At 28.7% G+C, this 25,103-nt stretch overlaps 1 protein-coding gene and 1 non-coding gene across 7 annotated transcripts in view; both read right to left on the bottom strand.

Moving 5' to 3' along the window:
- Window positions 1–1,021: 1,021 nt before the first annotated feature.
- Window positions 1,022–25,103, bottom strand: part of LOC103579347 (tachykinin-like peptides receptor 99D) — a 128,572-nt gene continuing 104,490 nt past the window's right edge. For 5 of the 6 annotated variants that reach the window (XM_053739163.1, XM_053739162.1, XM_014444650.2 and 2 more), the window contains 4 exons: window positions 16,925–17,143; window positions 10,799–10,949; window positions 3,904–4,100; window positions 2,654–3,098 (listed from right to left, as the gene is read on the bottom strand). In XM_053739163.1, the coding sequence (XP_053595138.1) occupies window positions 2,765–3,098; window positions 3,904–4,100; window positions 10,799–10,949; window positions 16,925–17,143 (901 nt within the window). In that variant the 3' untranslated portion in view covers window positions 2,654–2,764. Of the gene's footprint in view, window positions 1,692–2,653; window positions 3,099–3,903; window positions 4,101–10,798; window positions 10,950–16,924; window positions 17,144–25,103 lie in introns of those variants that run through there. The other variant, XM_014444651.2, reaches the window with a different exon arrangement.
- Trnad-guc (transfer RNA aspartic acid (anticodon GUC)) lies at window positions 1,799–1,870 on the bottom strand. The gene has a single exon. It is a non-coding gene; the product is annotated as a tRNA-Asp (tRNA).

The raw sequence follows: 25,103 nt of genomic DNA, 5'->3' as shown, positions 1-25,103 counted from the left end.
CATTCACGTAAAATAGAATTTTTCTTTATTTTTTTAGGCGGTCTACGATATTAATTCAAAAAAAAAATTATTCAAAAACATCTGATAAATTTCTCTACTTTGCCCGTCTTTCCCTCAGTTAATCATCATAAATATTTATTTTTTTCAAATTTCTTAGTATTTTTCTACTATTTTACAATCGTTCCTCAGTTTATGTCACCAAGTTTCATTTTTTATTCAAACTTATTGGCACAATCTCAAATTAAGTACAGAAGATATTTTACGAAAATTTATTAAAACAATAAAAATAACTTCTTTTTATTTTAACCATTCTCTAAAAGTTAATTAGTGAAGAAAAGTGAATATTCACTAATTCCAAAAAATGATACCATTTGCTCTCTGAATTAGTGAGTATTCAAAATTTTCTTGTGAATGTCACTAATTTACTTTTACAGAGCATTGATTCAAATTATTTTTATTAATTTTTTAATTACAAATATTTTCATATTTTAAGATTATATATATGTATATATATACATATATATACATATATATATACATATTTATATATACAATGAATTTTTTTCCGATTTACAAGTAAGCACCGTTAGATTATTAAATTGCGAGCCCGTGCATAATTATTACGTACACACAGTCATATATATATTTTTTATAGAAATATCTAATTTATTATTAAATATTAATAAATATAAATTTTAGGCATTCATTTACATAAATATTAACATCGATTGTTTCTCACAAATATAATTACACACACACACACACATATATATATATATATATATATATATATATATATATATATATATATTATGGGTGCATGAATAGTATTCAATTCGAAATTCGAACTATTCTATATTCGATTGGTATCGAATAATTCGAAGAATTTGAATATTTGCACACCCCTAATATATATATTTGATTATGATATATATTTATGTACACCAACTTCATTAATTAATTTATTTATCTATTAAAAAAAAAAAAAAAAAAAAAAAAATTACTCGTATGGAATATGATCGATTGATTGGTCCTCAATACGAAATAATAAAAAATTGAATTACTGCAATGATTGAAAATTTTACAATTTTTTTTTTCTTTCATTAAATTACTGGTAACTAAAATTATTATTCACATGTGTAATTTCGTATCATAAAATTACAGTCGAGTCGCGTTATAAGTCCGCTTAGTGTCTCTCTCATATTAACGTGAGCCTGGTTAAAAGAAAAAGATACAAGCCGGACTTATAACGCGATTCGACTGTACTGTTTATATTTTCTCATCTAAAAAGATATTCTTTCCTTTTTCTTAATCATGATAAATCCTTTAGTGGGCTTTAATTCTTATAGATAAACTTTTCGGCCTTGGGTTAATAAAAGTAAAGCTTGTTTATGTGCGGTGATGTGTCAGTCGTTTTTAATTTTTTAAGTCACTTTATATTAATGAACATTTTTATTTAATTTTGTATGCATAGTTTTTTTTTTATTTTCAAGTTTATCATTATTATTATACATTTATCGAAGCGTGAACACGATTCAGAGCACTGTCTTGATGTCAGGAGACGTGGACTTGAGAGTTTGATTTAAATTGCCTGGTAGATTGATGTTGACTGCCATTGGTGTTGTTGCCGTTATTGTTTTGCCGTATAATCATCGTTCCTGATTGTAAGTGCAATGGAATCCTCACTGTACCTAATTTAATATAAGAATTTGAAAAAAAATAAAAAAAAATAAAATAACATATTTATTTATTAATAATTGGAGGCATATTTTTTTTTTTAGAAAACAAAAAATGTTTCCTCCCCGGCGGGGAATCGAACCCCGGTCTCCCGCGTGACAGGCGGGGATAATGTCCATTATACGACCGAGGAATGTGACCGTGAAAAGTCGCTTTACATTGAAAGACATTGAAAAAACAAATGAAAAATTTCAAAAAATAATTGAATAACAAAAAAAAATTTTTCAAATACAGTCAAGTCGCGTTATAAGTCCGCTCGTTTTGGGTCCGTCGACTCTCCATTGGTCTATTTCTCTTGAAGACCTCTTTCTATGAATTAAAGAAAAATTTATTTCATTCTCTTGATATAAGACCTGAACATTATTGAAACGAATTAAATATTGATTCTTTTTAATTATAAGGAACCCGCGGGTAATAAGGCCTAAGTGTCAGAAATGATATTTAAAATAACCGCCCCCGCTAAAAGCTACTCTAGTAGAAGGGTCTTGCATAGAGATGTTACGACAAATTTATAGAACCCCGATATCACGTTCCCTGTCTTGTATATTTTATCATTCGCCATATTCTGTCGTAGCGCAGAAGAAATTTTAAAAAACAATCTAGTTTTCTGATTCTTAAAAAGTATTTTTGCTAAATTTAAGTGATGATTCATCTCTAATACCAATTTTATTAAGTATAGTTAAACTATTACAGTTTGTTTAACCCATAGGTCTTATTATCCTACCGTAGTAAAATAAAGCCTATTCTTATGGTTTTAAAAGTGGGGGTACAGGAATTCTTAGAATTATAGTATATTCTATTCTATATTATATTATATTATATTATATTATATTATATTCCCCTACATCCCTGTAGGCGGGTTCATAACGCGACTCGACTGTATTTAAAAAAGAATAAATCGTGCGAAAAGGAAAAATAAAATAAACAAAATGAAAAAAATTTTATTATTTCTTAATTAAATATTACAACAATAATAGAAATAAAAATATTAGAAGCAATTAACAAAAAATAAACATAATTAATGTTTTTAATTAAAATCGTTACTTGAACATAAATGAGGATTTAATAAATTAAGATCAATATTACAATCACCGCACTCATTAATATCGCCGTTATGATTAGGAGGATTTATCAATGCGTATTTATTAGCGTGAGAAGTATTTGATGCACAGCTGAGACTAAGACTCTGTTCAGAGGATGTACTACAGGTGGACATACCATTTCTTGAGATCCTCGTATGTCCAATGGGACTTCCTGTGCAACTGTAACGTGTAATAGCTTCCGATCTGCTTAACGCTGGTTCCGGTTCCGCGTGCACGCCCGGACACCACCGGAACACTAAAGCGAATCCTCTACGAAATCTGTTTTGCAGAAAAAAATATAGTTAACATTTTTATCAAAAACTACCCTTAAATTAGTCGTAAGTTATTACTTTTCTTTATCATTTATGTCTGCGCAATATCACATTTTTGATACCGAAAAGTCATTTTAAAACTAAAAGGGCATACAGTTTTTTTTTATGCTGCCATTTTAAAAACAGCAAAATTTTGTAAAAAATGTCAGTTCATGTCAAGAAATTTTTGTTTAGAATGCTATGGTGTCATAGTAGTACCGGTCCATGTTGGCCATCTGTCGGAAATTTAAATAAACATATGCAGAACATGCTATAACCCTATTAAAGTATTCAATGGTTACAGTAATTTTTGATCTAATCGTTGTCAATTTTACTATGGCCATAGTAATTTTTCCATGTGTTCATTACAATTTCCGACAGGTGGCCAAAATGGTCCAGCACTACTACGACACCATAGCATTCCAAGCAAAAAAAATTTCTCCATGTAACAGTGAACTTAGAAGTGAATTTATAAATTAGAGACGATTCTGAACTTTGAGTTGATCATTTTCGGAACTTCATTTGAGGAAATATTATATTATGCACCAAGGCAGGAAAGTAGGACATTTCAGGCCATGTGAAAAATATTTTACACATTGAAGAAAAGAAGGACGTCCCTATCAGTGTGTTTGCTACCCTAGCCTTGGGTTCAGGTAGACTACACGTGGGTTAGACTGTTCCTACTTTTCTTCATGGTATGCAAAATACTATCACTAAAATGGCTAATTTTCGACTCTAGAAAGTAAATTTGCTTTGATGAGTAAATAGTTTACCTTGAATTCATCCAGCAATATATTATCGGGTTGTACATACTATTGGACATCGCTAGCCAGTAAATGGCTAAATAAACTTCTTGGATGTATGGTTCATTTGTTACGTCCGGTAATGAAGATACGACAATAAAATAAATATGAAATGGTAACCAACATACTGCAAATATTATTACTATAGTAATCATCATCTTCACAACCTAAAATCAAATACAAGTATATGTATACATTTGGATGACAATTATTCTTCTGCTGTTTAAAATGCATCCGCCGATGCAAAATATTTTTTAAAATTTTAAATTTCAAAAAATTGCGGGTTAAAAATTTTTCTTTTCCTCAAACTAGAAGTTCTCTGTTCACATAGTAATTAGGATGTTTTTTGGATAACAGGTTAAAAGTTAGTAAATAAAGATAATAATTGTCATCCGAATGTTAATAATTGTTAAATTTAATTATAAAATTTATTTGAAAATAATAAAATTTTTAAAAGGTTGTAATAAAAAATTATGAGTCTAAAAAGAAATAAAAAGTTATGAAAGCTCTGAAAAATAATAAATGGCAAAGTTTCATGTTTTATCCCTTATTATAAAAGATTATTTGGTCTTTTGTCCTTGAACTAAAAGTCCTGGGAATAAGTAGATCGGAGAATTAAACTTGAGGAATGAAAATTATTTTTGTATATCCACCAAAACATGGAGTTAAATGAGGGTGTAAGGGGCAAGGGCAAGGGGCTAAGAGGTAGAAATAAATATTCGAGGATATAAGAGAGGAGACTGAGGTAAAGGAGAGAGTAAAGTGAAGAAAGAGAACATGGGGAAACGGTTTATCATGATCTGGAAATAGTCCAACTTTCTTATTCCATTGATCACGAGAAACTGGTATGGTCTCTTGGTGAGTCTAGTGTAATAAATTACTGGGTGTGTAATGTGTATTACAACCGGATTTCATGACAAGGACATAATAGATATTCGTACGTACATAAGTTTTTATTTGCATGTGCATTGAAAAAAAAAAGAAATATTTAATGGTTTATTTTGCAAGTTAAATTTTTTAAATATTTTTCAGGTCGGCTGCAAAATATGTGGTGAAATATATGTATGTATATATATGTATGAGCAAAGTTATAAATAATACAGCTTCAATTAAGTTTTATTATGGTACGAGTAGCACGTGACCGGAAGCAAAAACGATTTCTTAGTCGGATTCTAGGTTAACTTGTAGACGTCTATTTAAGGTAATAAATTAAATCTGACCATACAATCCTGAAAAGCTTTACTTAATTATATCTTTCAACGACTCAGAAATGGCTTAATTTGAATACTAACATGTGGAAATTATTTAATCTTATGATTACTGTATTTCATATTAATTAATCTGTGGAAAAATGGATTAGATTTGAGTAGGTTTATGTAGATTTACTCAGGTCTACTTAGATATACTTTTTTATGTAAGATTGTATCTACGGAAATTAAATGTAGTTAAGTAAAAGGGTGTTCTATGTTAACATCGGAGTTGTTCCTATATTACATAGTTATTTTTCCAATGTTGGTATAGAAAAATTTACATTGTCCCAAGCGGCACAAAACAAATTGTTGACTTTTTGTTAAATTTAAGGCAACAATTTGTTACAGTGTAACTAATTGTTAACATAAATTCAAAAGTTTTTTTTTGCACCGCTTAGGTGTCAATATAAATATAATTCTTACCATGGTGGAAATTTTTCGAACTTTTCTTTGAAAAAGTCTTTAGAACTCTGAAGAAGTCTTTAGAACTTTAGAACTGAGTTTTTCAGAGAAAATTCCGGAAAATTTCTACCAGAGTATGTAAAAAAGTAAAATTTACTGTGACATAGTTACAATTTACATGTCGACATAGTAAAACTTACAATGCAAACAAAGAAATTTTCACAAAGCAAAATTGGAAAAATTCACATTTTTTTCTCTCCATGCAGGAAACAGTGCAAAAAAAAATAAGTAATTTAAGTACAATAATATATGATATATAATAATTTTTGTAAATATCCAAAGTTCTGGGTTCGATTACTACTCTGTGAAAAATTCCCATTAAATTTTACTATGGGCATTGTAACCCCGGACCATAAGAAAACTGATAGAAAATTTACAAGTGTCCCATAGTAAACGTATGCGCAGACGACACGATTGGGGCCTATGCGCATACGTTTACTATGGGACGCTTGTAAATTTTGTAGCAGTTTTCTTATGGTCCGGGGTTACAATGCACCCATAGTAAAATTTAATGGGAATTTTTCACAGTGTAGACTAAAATCATTATTATTTTTTATCGGTTTCTTATTTATTTATTTTCTTCCCAAAATTATATATATAGTTGCACATATATCTACATATAATCCCTATAAAGACAAATGATTGTCTGTACATAGGGTATGGAAAAAGACATAGGCTAATTGCCTAGTGATATACAAAAAATATTTATTACCAATTAAGTCACTCTCTCATGAGCCTTAAAGGATAAATTACAATTTAATTTTTGATTTAATATACATTTGGTTTTTAGTATTTTAAGCCTTATTTGATTTTGTATTCGGTAACTAAGATTGTATTATTTCAGAAAATTAGTTGATTCTGTGTATTCGTTTTTTTGTACTTCAAACATGTTACAGACATTGAATTTATTTTCAAAAATTACCAAAAATAAATATTGAATTAAGCCAAAAATATAAAATAAAAATATGACCAGCCAAAATTCAAAGCAAACTACAAATAATAATAATAATACTTGGAGTTTGTGCTATTTCATAAGATATTCATTTTAAAATATCAAGCAGCTGTGCTAATTTATAAGAAACTTGATACTAATTATTGCAGTTAAGTAACTTTTCAAACTTTATAATTTTAATTATTAATTTATTTACCTTAATTATATAAAATAAAATTAATTGTTGAGTGGAAAAGTTTCATAATAAAAATAATAATAATTTCTACTACTATTTTTATTCTTTTAAAAAAATTTTTAAATATTACTTTCTATTTATTTTTTAATAGATCGTCGAAAATAAATTGATTTTTTAAAATTGGCTTTGCTATTTGGCGGAACATATCGTAGTTAAACTCTAGTAAATATGTATGTAGGATTTGATACACAAAGAGATTGTCAATAAATTTAAATATAGAATCAAGTTGGATATTTAATGCTGGTGATTCAACTTACAATTAATGTTATATATACGAATAGAGGAATGGAAAAAGTAAATGGAGAATGAGTGGGTGAAAATAGAGTTAAAATTGGGTATCTAAAATTTCTCGTTACTCGAGTTGTACTTGGGCATTTATATATATTTATATATAATAACAATTCAATTTCAATAGCTAAATTTATTTACACATTCATAGTGTAGCTTAGTATTAGAAATTTGTAAGCACATGTCTATGATTTAAAATTACACATTTATAAATTACAATTGTATATTTACAGTGTAAAGAATTTTCGGAGTGAAATTTACTCCTAAAAGGGATTTATTTTAATATTAAAACTCTGAATCCTTAATCACTCCGAATTTTTTACAGTCTAATAATATTGTATATTAAAAATAGTTTAATATTTTGTTTAAGAAAATTAAATATATATATATATATATATTTTGTAAGTTGAACAAGAATTTTCCATTAAATTTGTGACCTCGTCTTTGCCAAAAGTTTATCAAACCTAAAAAAAAAACTATCAAAGCAATGTTTCAGAGTTCACTATAAAGGTCGTGGTATTAACAATTCCCAGATCTCGTCAGAATGTTCAAGCTTATCTCAAGCATTTTATCACCACAGACCGAAATTATTCTACAAATGACGAACCGAAGGTTATATTCGTAAAAAAAAAAAAAAAAAAAAAAAAACAATCGTCGGTCTTTGGTCTTTAGACGATCGCGTGGGCCGCAAAGAAATTCTTATCGTCCGTACGGATTCTACTTATCTTAGCCATTACATTGCTATGTTTTAATAGGAACCCAACATAATTGAAGCAAAATAAAGTTGGAAACTCCAAATGTCCATAATTCACTTGACATTCCAAAAGTGAGTATTGCATGGCGCTCTTATATGCCAGAAAATTAAAAAAAAAAAAATAATAATAAAAAATGGCAGCTAAATTTTTTAATACAATATAATGTATGTATATGTTTATGTAATAAAAAATAAAATTTATCAATCGGTTGTATATTTTTGAAGTTATTGTGTACCAACATTCATACATACTGACCGACATCACAATTTTTTTTAATCATTATTTAAAAAAAAAATTTACTTAAAATCAGGGTTGTAAATAATGATTTTTTTTTTAACGCATTAGCGATTTCATTAGTCATTAAATTTAGTTTTTTAATGATGAAATTTTCCCCTGTATGTAAAAAAATATATGCCGGCAAAATAGTATATATCCGGCTTATATTTTCCGTATTCTCATATGTATGCTATTTTGCCGGCATATATTCTCGGATATAAATTTTTTCGTATGTGCCATTAGCCATTAAATTTAATTTTTAAATCGGAACGATTTACATCGAAAAAAAAAATAATAATCAATGTGATATTTTTTTGACAAACGAATTTTACAACCCTGCTAAAAATTGTGTTTTTTTTTATTAATTAATATCTTTAAACTGTACGAACTTTGTTCTAGCTGCGCGTTTTTGAATAAGTATAGATATTGTAACGAATGTGAAAGTGATTTTCAAAATATTTGAATAACTAGAAAACAAATGCCTTTTTCTCTTGTTCGATAGATGCGTGAGTAAAGTCAGTCAGTCATATATTGAAAGCATATTATTTTACATCTGTATATCAATACACTATATATATCTCTTGCCTTTCTTTTACTGCTGTTAATTGTGTTGTTATTTCTAGTTTGTGTCTTATCCTCATCTAAAAAGTTGATGACCGGATGTCGTATCGTTTTCTGTAATTTCTGTGATTATTTTATTGGGTTGTCGATTGGTCAACTGAGATAGTGACGGGATTTTTTAAAGAATGAAAGCGAGAATGTTATGTAGTTGTAGTGTAAGTGATGTCAATTGTAAGTTACCAGATACTACAATATTATTTTTACACGAGTGAATCAGCTGTGACCAAAAAAGCGTTAACAGAACACATCTTATTGCTTCGCAATTGAGTTGTGCAATACGTCAACTCCTCAGCGATACAAACATTCACTGCTAAATATAATTCGCCATAAATCCTTTTAATGACTCTTTTGAAACAACTAATCTCGCTGAAACTAACGTCCCAGGATTATCAATGCGCATATATATACAATGCACAAGAACATTAATTTAAGAACAAGATCCTCTGGCAAAGCTCAATGAACAGGTAGAGCCGAGAATTATAAAATGTCTAGATGGTAGAGGTATAAAGCTTAGAAGCAAATCTTGAATAATTTGTTATAGAAATGTCTTCAAAGCATATCATGTTTAAAAGGGTGCAGAGATGAGAATGTGCGGCTTTAACCTTCTTAATCGGATATTTATCAGATAGCTACCAATTAATATACTTATGAATATATATATATATATATACCAAGTGTTTGTTAATTACAAGTTACCGTAGAGTTGACTGTACAAACTTGAGAAATAGCTATAATGTCCAAAAAGCCCTCGAGCAATATTCAAAGAGCAATTTTAACTTGAACTTGATATCAACACTATTACAAGACCCTTCTCTAATTATTATTATTATTTTCATGTCGTAGATACATCTATTTATGTATATATATATTTTAGCACCAATTTTGGTAGCGTAGAAGGTAAATTAAACCTGTATAACCTTATTTGTAATACCACGTGATTAAGTCGAATAAATTTACCCTCAGTACTTTACTACTCTATATATTTACGGTATACTTATTTTTAGTTGGATGGGGATATATGTGATATAGATAAATGGATGCATATTACAATTTGTGAGTCTAATTTTGTATGTATGAATGAATGCGAGTATTCACGTGCTGGGAAGACAACAATTTTATGCTGGTAGATTTAAGTCGGATTTTTGTATGCCGTGGGTGTCCTTGTTGAGCAAAGACAGTGAGACATGCACTGGGGAATTAACGTGTTGACCCGGTCGTTTTAAATGCCAGGAGACATTCCGTGTGGGGAAGTCACTGTCATATTTTTTGAATTGTTTAGAATAAGGGTAAGGATTTGTTACTTTTCTTTGGGAAATAGATCATGCGGTTTAGAAATTTCATTTAAAATTTCTGTTTAAGAAATTTTCCTCACTTTATTTCGGATATTTTTTTTTAAAAGAAACTGAGATAAAAATAGTGTAGGGTAAAATGAGCCACACAAAAAAAATTTTTTTTCTTGTATCGATTCGAATGTTTTTGTATGATTTTCAAATTTTTTTTTTTCAAATAAAATCCTAGTAAATTTTATTACCAAGTATTCAAACTAAATTTGTACTAATAATGGAAAAAATTTTCCAAGAACTTGGGATTTTAAACTTAGAACATAAAGTTGAACTTTTTTTGAACTTTCAAGATTTAGAGTAAAAATTATTTTTGTTTTATAACTTTAAGCCATGTTTTGAGTCGGAGAATTTTTAGTGAATGTTTTTTGAATCTAGAACCATTTTTTGAGTCTACGGCAAGTATTTTTTAGATCATTCTTGGAATGTTTCATAAAAAGTTAAAAATTTAAAATCAGTACTTTTGATAATTAGTAAAAGAAAGAAGAAATTAACTTCCAAAAAACTTTTCCTTCAGATTGAAAACCATAGTTTTAACTTTATGCCTGAAAGTTCAAAAAAAGTTAAACTTAAATTTCTAAGCTGTCATAAATTTCAAAGTTCTTTATGTTGAACATTCTTGGAATTTTTTTTCAACGAATTTTATTTACACAAGGGATTAATTATAATAAATAATATCAACTTACTCGTCGTTTGCTTTTAATACTTTCCATTTGATTATGAGTTTGCTCGCCAATACTTTGCGAGCCCCATAATTCACAGCCAACTCTTGCATATGTAAAAGACATTGATCCAATCGGCAAAAAATATGTCAGTACCATGAATATAACATTGTATCTGTAAAAAAAAATCAGGCGTTAGAAAAAATGTCAACACGATCTAAAAATGAAATTTTTCAAATATGTATTGAAGATGTTCACAAAACTCCACTAGAACTAATAATACTAAAAAATTGATTTATAAAAATTTGTCCCTTTCTGTGGTTTGAAATTGGGCAGCCGAGCGGGAAGCTAAAAAATTTCAGTCTTTTGAATTAAAAGCAAATAATTAATAGGGTTCATTAAAATAATTTAATAAAATTAAATCGGATGATTGAACAAATAAACGTTACTAATCGACATAAGAATTTATGGGAGAGTAAAAAAACGGTAAAAAGAAATTTAGTGTCAAGTTCGTGATTGCTCATGTACGTTCCTGAAATTTTTTATTACATAATATTGATTATTGGAAAAAAAATCTCTCTCTTTATTTCTTTTGCGTTTTATTTTTTAGTTCTTTGGTCTTTTGGTCTTCGGGTCTCTGGTTCTCTAGTTCTCGGGGCTGATGAGAAAGAGAGCTGGGTTATGGTAAAAAAAAGTAAATGGAAGAGAAGCGTCAATGATAAAAGATAGAGCTAAAACATTTTCGTTTAATTGCGCATTCTCGATTTATACCCGAAGTGCTTTTAAATAAACGGATCGCTGAGCATCGATTGCTTCCCATTCCGGGTGTCTATGAAACCACCTGACTGACGAAATAAGAAAAGCAAGAAAATATTTTAATTCCAAGTTTAAATATTTTTAGGGTGAGATTTATTGAGATGAAAATTATATAAAATTTTATTTGATATTTAATATTAATGAGATGATTATTATTTTTAAAAAGTACCGCGTGTTTTAAATTTTAAATTGGCTCATTAAGAGAACGCAGTTGGCGGGTAATTAGTTTTTGATGAAAAAATATAAATTATTCAGGGCCGAAGTATAATTTTTTTTTTTTAGTAGAAAAATTTTTGTGAATTTTCGGGTTGATTTAACTCGAGGTTTCTCACTAAATATATGAGATATATACACTGAGAAAAAGATTTTCTTCTGACAACTTAATTTTAATTATGGCTAAAAAATAATTTGATTGTCCATTGCCAATCATGTATTTGGTTATTTTAACGAAATATTTTATAATCCAACAACAAAAAAAATTATTAAAAACTACAAAAAATTAAGTAAAAATAATTACGCGTTAAGTAGCAAGCATAAAATCAAAAGCTGACTGTCTGTACAGTTTATAAAGTAGTCATAATGAAAAATATTAGTGAGCCTTAGTGAATAAGTTATCAATAATAATTAAAATAATATATTTCCTTAACATGTTTATTTTTTTGTATTTCGACAAAAATTGTTCAAGGAAACATTAATGTCATAGTGTAAACAAGATACCCCTATATTACTATCAAATAAAGGTTATCGTTTCTCTGCTAACATTCAGCGGGTAACCCGTCGCATGAATGCTTCAAGTTAGGAATATAATAATTCGGAAATAAGTTTCTTACCAGGGACACTACAAAAGGTGGGCGCGATCTAGTGGCGAGCACCGAACTACTCTCGTTGCTGCTGCCTAGACCCATAACTTTTTAAATCAATAATCTAATTTATTCTAAATGTTCCAAATGAAGTTGCTGAAGAGTATATTCGGTAACGTGTACTTCCGTAATAAATCACTCGTTGGGATCCTGCTAAAAGTATTTGTGGTACTGCGAGCCAAAGCTCTGCTCACAAGTAATAACGTCCGAGAGGTTGTCGGCTTCTTTTGCCAAGTGCCAGTCATCAGCTCGAGCAGACGGTTAACAATTTAAATCAACGGATGACTGAATTACTGAATGTAAAGTAACAAACGTCGTAGCCTTTATGTTACAACATCGTTGAGTATAATAAGGGAAAGCTCTTAAATCTCACCACCGCGTATCTGCAGGGATTAGCACCGGTTGGTGCAGATTCTATTAGCTTCGACAACCGGCCTTATACTACACTCACGGAGGTGCGAAAGGTGTTGCGAAGGGGGGCTCCTACAGACATTAAACAACATCCATTTCTTCAGAGCATTCACTTTGTTTTTACTAATAAGTTATTTTATTGAAAAATTATTTTATATTATCCTAAAATGAAAGAATATTTACTTGTGATTAAATAATTGCATATTAAGACAAATAATTTATTTCCTTGTCACGTAATTTTTTTTGAACTGTGAAAAAAATTATTCAGGAAAACGTTCAAGTAGCGTGATAGAGGATATTCCTTACTTTCAAAAATACATCGGGTAACTCGGCCCATAGATGCGGATATAATACTTCTGAAATAAGTTTCTTACCAGGGACACCACAAATGGTGGGCGCGATCTAGTGGCGAGCACCGAACTACTTTCGCTGCTGCTACTTAACACCATAACTTTTAAATCAATAATTATTAGGTTTAAATATATATTTATCAACCTCGAACAAATATATATATATATATATATTTTTTTTTTGTGTCTGAGTAATATTTATTAGAGTTAATATAATAATATTTTGCTTAAATATTTGGATTTCAAATTTCGGGGGATCGGCTTTCGTGCAGACGTTCGTGTCGCTCTTGATTTTCCTGAGACTTTTTTGTACCATATGATGGGGGTGAACTTGTACCCCAGTCCCCACTCCTTTTAATTTCAATCACACAAAAAAAAATGAAGCCAACAGTAATTTAAATTGCAAAAAAAATTTTCCAATGAAAATTGATAACTAAAAAAAAATCAATCAACTATCGAATTAAAAAAATATAATTTAAAAAAAAAAGCTTTGAATTAAATGATTGACTCAAAGGTAATTGGGTTCTTTAGTTTTAAAATTATCCACGATATCCATGAGGTAGCCTGCGAACGATTGGATTTCAATTTGGCTTTTCCGATCGACAAACGTTACTTTATTACTGCACGATAATGTTGTTCTGTGTGTAGCTCATGTGTGCACATGTGAGTATATATATGTGTGCATGTGTGTGCCAGTATCCTGCACAGTAACGAATATTGTGACTACTAGGGTAGTGAGCGATGAAAGTGAGTTGAGTGTAAAGGAATGAGAAGTTACAGTCTAGCCGGTGACTGGTGATGAACATGAAGCCCTCGAAGCTCTGCCCACTTCTCAAACAAAGTATAAGCCACACTCATACTCGTAGTGATCCCCAGACACCAGACACCAGGTTACCTCTTTAGTAGTTCCTGGTTTTGGTTCTCTGCGCTCTACCACTAATAGCACAGCATGTGTAGCAGTTCTAGTGAGCAACTTTATGTAAGTTTCAGTTGGTTTAAGACCCTTCTCTGTTCCCTGTCTGTGTTCCCTCAAACCCTCGATCACTCTTTCAATCTGTCTTTATCGTAAGTCTTTAGTTCCTTCAGTGACTTATATCAAGGAGGCTGAGTAGTAAAGGCAATAAGGGAAAATTATCCCCAGTTACACGGAGATCACGCTCTTTTATGTTTATACAAGAACATCATCAGACATCTAGTTTAACTTTATAAAAGTTTAATTAGTTTACCCTTTACTACTCACTCTCAGATCGATTATTTATTACTAGTATTACACGATCCAATTAAATCACTTTTGAATATCGAATTTTTTTTTTTGGTAAAATTAGTATAATTATTTATTAAAATTTGTTAGCTCAAAAACTTTTTAACTTCCCGCTAAGAAAATCGATGATTTTCAAAAATTTCGGGAAGTTATTGTTTTCACCGCAATTTGCGAAAATCGAAATTTTATCAGATGTCGACGTTTTGAGGTCTTAGGAAGCTATTCTGACTATTTTTAGAATGATGTCCGTATGTGTGTGTGTGTGTGTGTGTATGCCCAGTCTATAACTTTTTAACTAATGAATCGATTTGAATGGTTTAGGAGGCAATCGAAAGAGCTTGTTAGCCATCAACTTTCTGAAAATTTCAGATGATTTGATCAAGTACGAAAAAAAAAATTTTTTTTTTTTTTAGTTTTTTATTAATTTCTCAGAAACGAGTCTAACGATCGACTTCAAAATCTAATCAGCTCTCGGGCTTAAAAAGATGCGTCGATTTCACCCTTAGCCTTCTCAATCGGATAATTTGTTCTAGAGTTATCGTGGGAGAAAGAAATGGTAAAAAACGTTTTTTTCGAAAACAACGGTATACAAAAGTATTTTCGAGTTCAAAGAGCTTGAAACTGTATTCCTGACAATATTTTCGAGCTTAAGGAGCTCGAAATGAGCGGGAAGTTTTGGGGCTGGCCCGCAGGGTCAACCGATAGACCGATTTTTTTTATTATTGATTTGAAATTTTGATTTTGTTTTTTTTAAATCTAAATCTAGGATTTTGAAAATCAAGCGTTATTTATATTTAGGATGTAACAAGACTTATGCTTAGCAGAGTTTAAGAAGGATTAAACTCGATCAATCAAACAAATGAACAGACTGAAGGCACTTGGGCAGAACCTCTTCAGAAAGGATCAGCAGTGACGTGATGCAACGGGATCAATTTTAGTTGGTACGTTTGCCAACAAATTGCGGTATTTATGGGAAGAGCGGGAAAAATGGACCACTCAAAGATTAGTGATTTTGAATATAAATAGAAATAATTTTAAATCGTCCGATTTGAAGATTTATTTATAAATATAACTGATATTTATATTTAGGTTGAGGTTTTTCACTACGACGGATTCTTTGAGTCTCTTATCGGTGAAGAGATTCGTTCGAAGTTTATTACTCTATTCATCGTAACGAGGTTGAGAGGACCCTCGTTGAGAAAAAGGGGATGACTATCGTTATGTCTTTATTATTTTTCTATTTATTTTTATTTATCTAAAACATTTTTTTTCTTTCCCTTAAACAATTAGAAGTATGAAGATCTCAAGATATAAAATATATATAAATATATGACATATATTAATATTATTATTGTTTTTTCTTCTTATTACTGTTCTGGGTTTAAGTGCATATTTGTTGTAAAACAGAGGAACAGAGGACGAAAGGGACATTTTTCTTTTAATTTTTTATTTACGAAATCTCGGAGCGAATAAGAGAAATTGACCCTTATCAGTGTGGTTACTCGAAAATTGTTAACGGTAATTTTAAAATCGACAGTAATATTTTAAGCAGAAAAAATATGTATTGTTTGTCATTTACACTAATTTTTATAAAACAATCAGAAAGTCATAACTGTCAATTACATAAATAAAATTAGTAATCTGAAATTACTAATAAACAAATGGCAAGTATCAGAGCTGAAATAAAGAGTGGAATTGGCTTTCACACGGAAAAGAGAGCATTGGAAAAATTTCAGTTTTTAGTGCAGAAACAGGGCGTTCGTTGAAAAAACTTAAAGTATTATAGTTTCCACTGTAATAATCGAGACTACTTTTTGTAATGAAGTAATTACGATCATAGATACCAAATTCAACAGTTTTTAATGTATTTTTAGTTGAATGATACTTTATTATGAATGAAACGCTATTAAGGACTGAAAAAAGTCATATGAATCTGTAACAATTTCTAAATAATTGCTGCGTCTCAGAAATAGTGTAATTTTTACAGTTTCGAAGTAGAGGGACTTTGCTGATATTTAAAACTGTAATTTTTCCACTATTATTTTTTCCATGTATCGGGCAGAAATATTATTTGTTTCTGTCCTCTGACTGAAGGCATTCGCAATTCACGCATACGCTAATATTTCTCTGCGGCATTGAGCTGAAATTAGCTTGTTTCGATTGACCATACATACACTGAAACTGAAATTACGATGTTGGTATCATGGTAATGCATATATATGACAGTCACTATCGATCTCCGAACGAAATATTCCGACAGAATATCATACACGTAAAATATAATTTTTTTTTTTTCGCCGATTTGTTTAGGATATTTTCTCTAAGAATATATTGATATTCAATTAAGATATTTTTCCCAAAGACATACTTATATTTATATTTTTTCCGTCACCCATATAGTTTTTATACATACATATATATATAGAAATAAATAAATAAATAAATAACTTACATGTATTCATCATAACTGAATTCGTTATCATCTTTATTTGGCCAATCACTATAGCAAACTACTCTCACCATACCATTTGGAAAAGTGACAGTATATATATTATAGAATATTAAATTCGGTATTGAAAGCAACGTTGAGAATACCCATATTACTATGGCTATACATAACGTTTTCCGTCGACTCATTCTCTGACGCAGTGGATTCATAATTGCTTTATATCTGAAAATAAGAAAAAATATATATAAATATATAATATACATATAAGTAATATTCTATTCAGTATCCAAGGTGAATTTTCCACTTTATATTTTTACTGAATATAGCTGACCCACTTCAAATATTATGGTTATCATATTTTTTGAGTAGTAAAAAGTATATGTTAAAAATGTCTAATGTAAATTTGAAAAATTGGGTTATTAATAAGAAAAATTTACAAAAGAGATAAATTAAAGTTTTTAATTAGAGGGAAAGAAAAATAATTGTTATTGTTAATGTTAATGTTAACGTTTGTAATAAAGTATTAACTGAAAATCGATATTCCTTTGTGCTGCTCGTTCACAATCATGCGGACTATTTCGCCTATTGAGGTATTTTTTTTACCTTTTTTCGCTTTATCTTTTCAATCATGGAAATGATAAAAAGCGTATGTGTTTCCGGTTTTGGATTTTTTTTTGTTCATTTCGAATGCTTTACTACAAAAGCTGAATTTTTACGAGGGCGTCAGTAATCTCAATTCAAGCAAAAAATAATTGTTATGATTTTTAAAATAAAATTCAATTTTTTAAACTATAAATTGTAATTTTTTATTTTATTTCAGCTCTAAATCAATCAAGTGCGATATCAATTAACTAGCAATTTTAATTTCCATTTTTTTTATACGAATTATTGATTTTATTTACCGGGTGAAAAAATTTCAAGTGGAACAAATAATAAAATTTTTCCTTAACCGAACAGTGACTGCGAAAAGTCGAATTTTTTATAGTAATTTTTCATGATTACTTGCGTTGGAACTTCAAGTTTCAGTGCAGATTTTCAGTGAAAAATTTTTTCTCGGCCGAAAAGTGGCTGCGAAAAATTTCAAGTAAACACAAGATCAAAATTTAACTGACGGCGGCCTAAAAATGACCGAAAACTTGAAAATTTTTCAAGTTCTACATTGATCTGCTTGAAATTTTTTCAAGTTCAATAATTTTATTTAAAAAAAAAATCTATGACGGAAAATAGGCTTACTCAATTTATCAGCCGATTTTCAGGCTTTTTATTAAGAATACTAAAATTTCGGCCCGTTTTCGGGCGACTTTCGGCTTCTTCCGATAAAATTCGCCGACATCGGCTTGATTTCGGTAAAATTTCGGCCTTATTATTGAACAAAATTTAAAGTTACAATCATATTTAACCTTTTCGGCCAAAGTAGAAATATTTTACCCAGGATTCAATTTAATATTTTCAATGCATAGTAAACTTTTTTTCGGTACATGGAAAATGAAAAATTTACAGCAATTAACATTAATTAAAAACTAAAAACGTGCACATATGACCGATCAAATATAAGTTAGAGAAAATTTAATGAGGTCCAAGTTTAATAAACGTTATTGAGTTACCAACCATTAAACTTTATTTATTAAAATATGACAAGCGCACGCGTACACTTTGATCAAATAATTATGAAAACATACTTTGAATTCTTGTTCAAATTATTTTGTTCTACATATTCAATTAAATCTTTCAATAATTAATTAACTTTTTTTTTTTAGCAAAAGAATAATTCTAATTAAATTAAAATCTCGAACTGTTGATTTTTATTTTTTGTGTACATATTTGTTCATGAATTTACATGTATGTTCACTTTAATTTTATTTCTCGAAAATTGAATGCGAAATATTTTTATTCATGGATCGAAAATAGTACAAAAAAAAATTTCTGGTAATAGCAGAGCGCTTGCGGAACGCAAGTTGCTGAAAAATATATTCAGTAATATGTACTTCCGCAATTAATCGCGAGACCTACTAAAGGTGTTTATGGTTCTGCGAGCCAAAGCTCCACTCACGAACAATAACGTCCGAGATGTTGTCAGTTTCTTTCCACAAGTGACCAAGCCCACAGTACGCGGTGGTATACAGAAAGGCGGCAGAACTTCGGTGGAAGATTCTCCTGAGAATTTTGTAAGAAAAATTACGCATATCCAGAAGGGTATGAGAAACACATGAGTAACCAACACTCACACAATTGGCGGAAGCGGAGTAGAAGACCGTACTAAACAGTTAAAAAAATTATGTTTTTAGTGGTAAGTAATTTTATTACTACACTGATAAGAAAATCAAATTGACTGGCTGTAAAGTTTTTGAAGTAGTAATAATGAAATATATTAGTGAGTCTTAGAGAATGAATGAATGATAATTGGATACGATTTTTAAAATGATAGAATAGTTCTTCGAAAATCAAATCATTGAATATTTAAATTCTTCTGACATATTTTTTTTTTGTACTGTGACACAAATTGTTCAGGGAAAGATTCAAGTAGCGTAATATGTGATATCCTTTACTTCCAAAAAAACATCGGATGACCTGGCCCGTTGATGCGAATATAATACCTCTGAAATAAGTTTCTTACCAGGGACAATAAAAGTGGTCGGCGCGATCTAGTGGCGGGCACCGAACTACTCCCGCTAGTGCTGCCTAGCACCATAACTTTTTAAATCAATAATCATTAAGTTTAAATATAATATTTATTAACCTCGAACAAATATATATATATATATATATACTTTTTCTAAATGAATATTTATTATTGTGTCTAAGTAATATTTATTAGAGTTAGTTTAATGATATTTTGCTTTAATATTGGGGTTTGTTGGCATAACAAAATAATTTAGTTGTTTATCAAATAAATATATTCTTAACTTCACCAAATGATTTTATTATTGTAGAAAGAGAAATACTAACATCAACCAAATATAGTCTATTAAATCATTTGTTAAAAATGACAAAATAGATTATGTTGATCTAATAAAGTTTAGTTGTCCCAATTTAATATTAGTTTAGCAGAATTTAACAAAATCAATTTAATTGTCCGAAGAGAAATTTTTTCTCAGTGCAATATTCTTGTTTACATTCATGAATAAAAAATTTTATGGTATGGAATTCTTTAAACGACTATTTGATGCACGGCATATTTTAAATGTAACTGCACTATGTACTGTGATATATATTTATTTTAATAAAAATATTAAATATTTTCATATATGAGGATAAATATCTCCTGGTTGAAATTAAAAATTTTTTAAATTATGGGATAAAATATATGGTTATTATTATTATTATTAATATTATTATTATTATTATTATTATTTTTTAATTGAGTCAAATTGAAGATCGAGTGTTTTCACGTGTATACGAACTATAGATTTTTTTTTTGCGGAACTCTAGTGTCCAATGATTGATAAGAAAGTTAAGAGATGCTATCACTGCAAACTTTGAGTTTGCAAAAGTTAATCAATCAATCCTTTATACTTTTTTATTTTAGTTCAAACTTTTTGTATCCTTGATACTAAAACAAATATCAATAATTTAATAATGCAATTAATTATGAAACGAGTAACGAAAAGAAAAAAAAATGTAATCGTTTTAAACTTAAAAACTTTTTCAAAAAATTTCCATCCGTCCATATTGTCCAACATTTTTGAGTTGATTTTTCGGAAAAAAAAAGAATTTTGCCAAAATATTAGCCGATTACTAGACCAATTGGATGGTTTGAATTTTCTCATTAAAATGAAAATCAACCGAGTCAGCGAGTTCAAATTTGAAATATTTTTACTATTCATTTATTAAAATTAACTGGCATTATAAAGACATATATTTATAGAAAAAAATTTTTTTTTTTTTTTTTAATAAAAATTATATACATACTTTGATATTAAAGTACTGGTGGATATACAAAATATTGAAAAGTAAATTTGCAAACTTTGCAGGATATTTACTTTTTGGCACTGAAATAAGGAAAAATAAAAAAGTAGGCTAAAATATATATATATATACATATATATATATATATATATATATATATATATATATATATATATATATATATATATATATATATATATATATACATTATATAAATACATATATTGTATAAGTAAATGCAGACTTCTGTTTATGTATTTTTTATCCATTTTTATTTTTTTTATTTTACGAGAAAGAAAATCCCCGATGGATTGAACACGTAGACTTGGAGATCTCTTCTCTTATTTCTGTATAGCAAGAGCTTAAAAGCCCTCCGCAAGGTCTTTTGGTAAGTACTGACTTTCATTATTATTTTTTCTTTTTTAGAACCAGTATTATTATCATTTTTTTTTTTTTCTGATTATAATAGCAAAGTTGAGGAAATGAATTTCATTGAAACGTGATTTTTATTAATTTTTCCAATTATGACACTTGATAACTTTCGCGTAAAAATGGGAGCGTACAATTAAAATTTTACAGGTGATACTTTTATAATTTTTTGAATTTGTCAAAAAAAAAATTATATTTAATTATTTTTAAATTTACGTTTTGTCCTAATGTTATATAAATTTTTTTATATTATCGCATGAAATTTCGATTTTGTTTTAGAAAATTGAATTTTTTTGAATTAATAAAAAAAAAAAAAACAAATGGAAAACGATTGACCCTACGGGTCAGTTCATTTTTTCACGTTATTCGAAAAAACTATTTTTTGAAATTTTCAATTTCTCGTGAGTGAGATGGAAAATTTTCAAGAACAAAAAGAAGGAAGTTATTGATTTCAGTTTGATTCACAAGTACTGAGCTTAGAACATTTTATTTTGATTTTATTTATCACCCAGACGGGCGGTCCCGACACAGATCTTACATCGGTACTTAAAAGTTCAAGCAACCTTTGTACCAGTGGAAACAAACGAAATGATTTGTCCCTCTATCGGCGGCTTGGGTACTAGTATGAATCTAAGAAAAAGTATAAGTATTTTATTGATAAAGTGTTTTAATTTAGCTGTTTTTTTGATTCATAAGCTTACGAATGGATATAATAATAAGAAATATAATAAGAAATACAGAACAATCCATTTTCATGAAAAAAAAATTGAGTGATACAAAATATCTTAGAAAAATAAGCCTACGAATGGTTATACCATAAAGAAAGAATTAAATGATACAAAATAACGTTGAAAAATAAACCTACGAATGGATAGACTGTAAGGAAATGAATAATCTCTTTCTTTCGAAAAAAATTAAATGATACAAAAATAATAAAATGAAACAGAAAAAATATAAACAATCCGAAAAACAGACAAAGTCACAATAAGTTTCGGCGCAGTATAAATGATAGTTAAATTTACAAAATTATAAATTTTCTCAGCGCAAACACAAAAATTCGATTATTACTCAAAGTACAAGACAATAATGATAATTATTTCTCAATCAAAAAAAAATATAGCAGAATTACTTTGGAAGCCTAACAAAATTATATTCAATACATATTTTTTTCGAACTATTTACAGGTTCATCGGAATATAATAACTTATTAATTTGAGTATAAGTATATCGAGGATGCGAAACTACGTTAATTAAAGTATGAGTTCAATCGAACGAGCCCTCGTCAAATGTTATTATCGAACCGCATGAAAATTGATTAATTAAATTTTTTAATCAACTATTTAATTACTAATTATGATTATCATTTCCAAAAATTATTAATACAATTAATATTAATAATAATCACTAAATATAATGTTATCTTGATTCTAGCGATTAAAAAATTAGTAGATCCTCTATAAACAATAAGAGTCCATAAATTTTGATTAACAGACCTCTGATCATTAATCAACCCTTTATCAATAGATCATTAGTTTAAAATTTTCAATCTGCGTATTATAATGTTCCAATAAATATTAATTATTTAATTCTAATTATGTACTGATTACGGAGGGAATATTATTGTAACCATTTCTAATACATTTATGAAATATCAGCTTATAAAATTATGGTAATATTTATTTGAAATTATGGGATTGCCCATAATTTCTAGGAAAAGACCACAGCTATCGGAAAAATTCCTATAGTTATGGTAAAAACTCTTACACCAGAAGGTAATGATTACCTTACTCATGGAAATAATTCCCATAGTCACAGGTTCCTCTGTGCGTATGGGAAACCATATACATTATGATAACTGTTCCCATAGTATATGTGAAATATTTCAATAATATTATGGTAATTTTTCCTATATTTTTATGGAAATTATTACCATAATATTATGGTAATGGTTACTGTAGTAGTACAAGAACAATTACCATAATATTATGAAAATAATTAACATATATTATGGGAACTACTCCGATATCGATAGGTGTCATTTCTGTAATCGATATTTTCAGAAAACCAGTTACCATACGATATGGAAACCATTCCCATAATATATTGTAATTGTTACCATAAATTTTTCGGCGTAAAGTCTATTGAACATTTTTTTTTTTAGACAAAAGTAATACAAGAGGATACTGGAAATTTTTTTCAGCGACTAAGCTGCTGATTTAGCTACAATCTCATTCACGATTATTCTACAGAATTCCAAAGGATTTTAGGTTCTCAACAAGAGTCTTACTTATATTATACCAAATGCCGGTGTATAGATATCTGAATTTCTATCAAAGCTTTCGAGGTACAACCGAAGGTAAAATAAAAGAAATTTCAACTCGGATAAAAAGTAAATTTACACAAAATTTTTTTTTACTGAAAAAATGTCGACTTTTTTTCTTTTTTTTTTTTTCAACAAATCGATTGATAAAATTCTGCCCTGTAAACTTTAATTAAAACTTATTTCCTTGTGGTATTAAGTGACATTTGGAATTTTATTTACTTGATCTAGAAATATTTTATCAAAATTTCTTATCAGTAAATTGAACATTCAAAAACCATTTGGAAATTGAATAAAAAAAAAAAGTAGATAGTTTTTCGCTCGAATTGTTTAAAGTTTTATGAATTCACAGAAGAATTACACAAGAAAAAAGAATTGCATTTACCTTTCATTTTTTTTTTCTATGCTGACTCTTTTCTTAACATTTGCAATTTTATTGCTGTTGAATTCTTGTAAAAGACTTGATAAATATATATATATCTTAATGTTAAGTTTCTAATTATATACATTTCAATGCATACATAATTTTAAATTACCTTCTATTATATGATACTAATATTTTCTATTCTCCCGGTTTTCAAATTCAATTAGTCATACATTAATCTTTACCTTCAACCCGATAAAAAAATTTAATTTTCCGGCAAAATATGTTAATGACTAACAGACATAATTCAAATGTAAGAATATTTAGTGATAAAAATGTAAATCAGCAGCTATTTCTGTTATCAAATTCAAAAAATTTACGAGCTTCGAAAATTTTATGATCACTTAAATTGGAGTCATTTTATTTCGATAATATTTAGGATGCGTAGGGAAGCGCGGGTAAAACAGGACCGGGTGGGCAAAATGGACCGCCCAAATATTTGGTAAAAATTTTTTTCTATAGAAATTGGAAATTTGGTTTTATTACTTCAAATGGAAGACAAAAAAAAAGTTCATCATATTCGACTGCACAAAATTCCATTACTTTTTTAGAAATCCCGTTTTGCTCAGCTGTTTAAATTTACACCGCTGGGATATTTAAGTTTGAAAACATGGAAATTTTTCTCTCTGCATAAAATACGAGTTTGCAATTTTTTTGAAATTATTATCAGAAAAAAAATTAATAATAAGAATGAGAATACATTATTTTTATATTAAATAATAAAAGTAATAAGTTAATATATAAATAGGGAAAAGGACACGGGGAAAAATACGTAAAAAGCTTCTGAAATATAAATAAAAACATGTTTCGCTATAGTGCTGTTTGATATATTATTGGAAAGTGTATTTGTATATATATATTATATTTGCTATCGCGTGTGAGTACTCCAGTACTCGAGAGAATAAATACTGTACACGTGTTCACGCACCCCAGGGAAAGTGATATTTATGGATGTACGAAATTTAAAAAACCCAAAGGAAAGTGCACAAAGTTATCATATTTCTCAGTCTAAAAAGTGGTTAATCGATGAATCAGAAAGTTTATAAATAGAGATATGGAAGCTAAATTATACAGAAATGTTTAAAGTTTTTACTTTGTTTTCA

The sequence above is a fragment of the Microplitis demolitor genome, chromosome 5, assembly GCF_026212275.2.
Source record: "Microplitis demolitor isolate Queensland-Clemson2020A chromosome 5, iyMicDemo2.1a, whole genome shotgun sequence".
NCBI classification, from domain to species: Eukaryota; Metazoa; Arthropoda; class Insecta; order Hymenoptera; family Braconidae; genus Microplitis; species Microplitis demolitor.
Note: the sequence above shows the minus strand (reverse complement) of the source record. Positions and strands in the feature narration are given on the sequence as shown.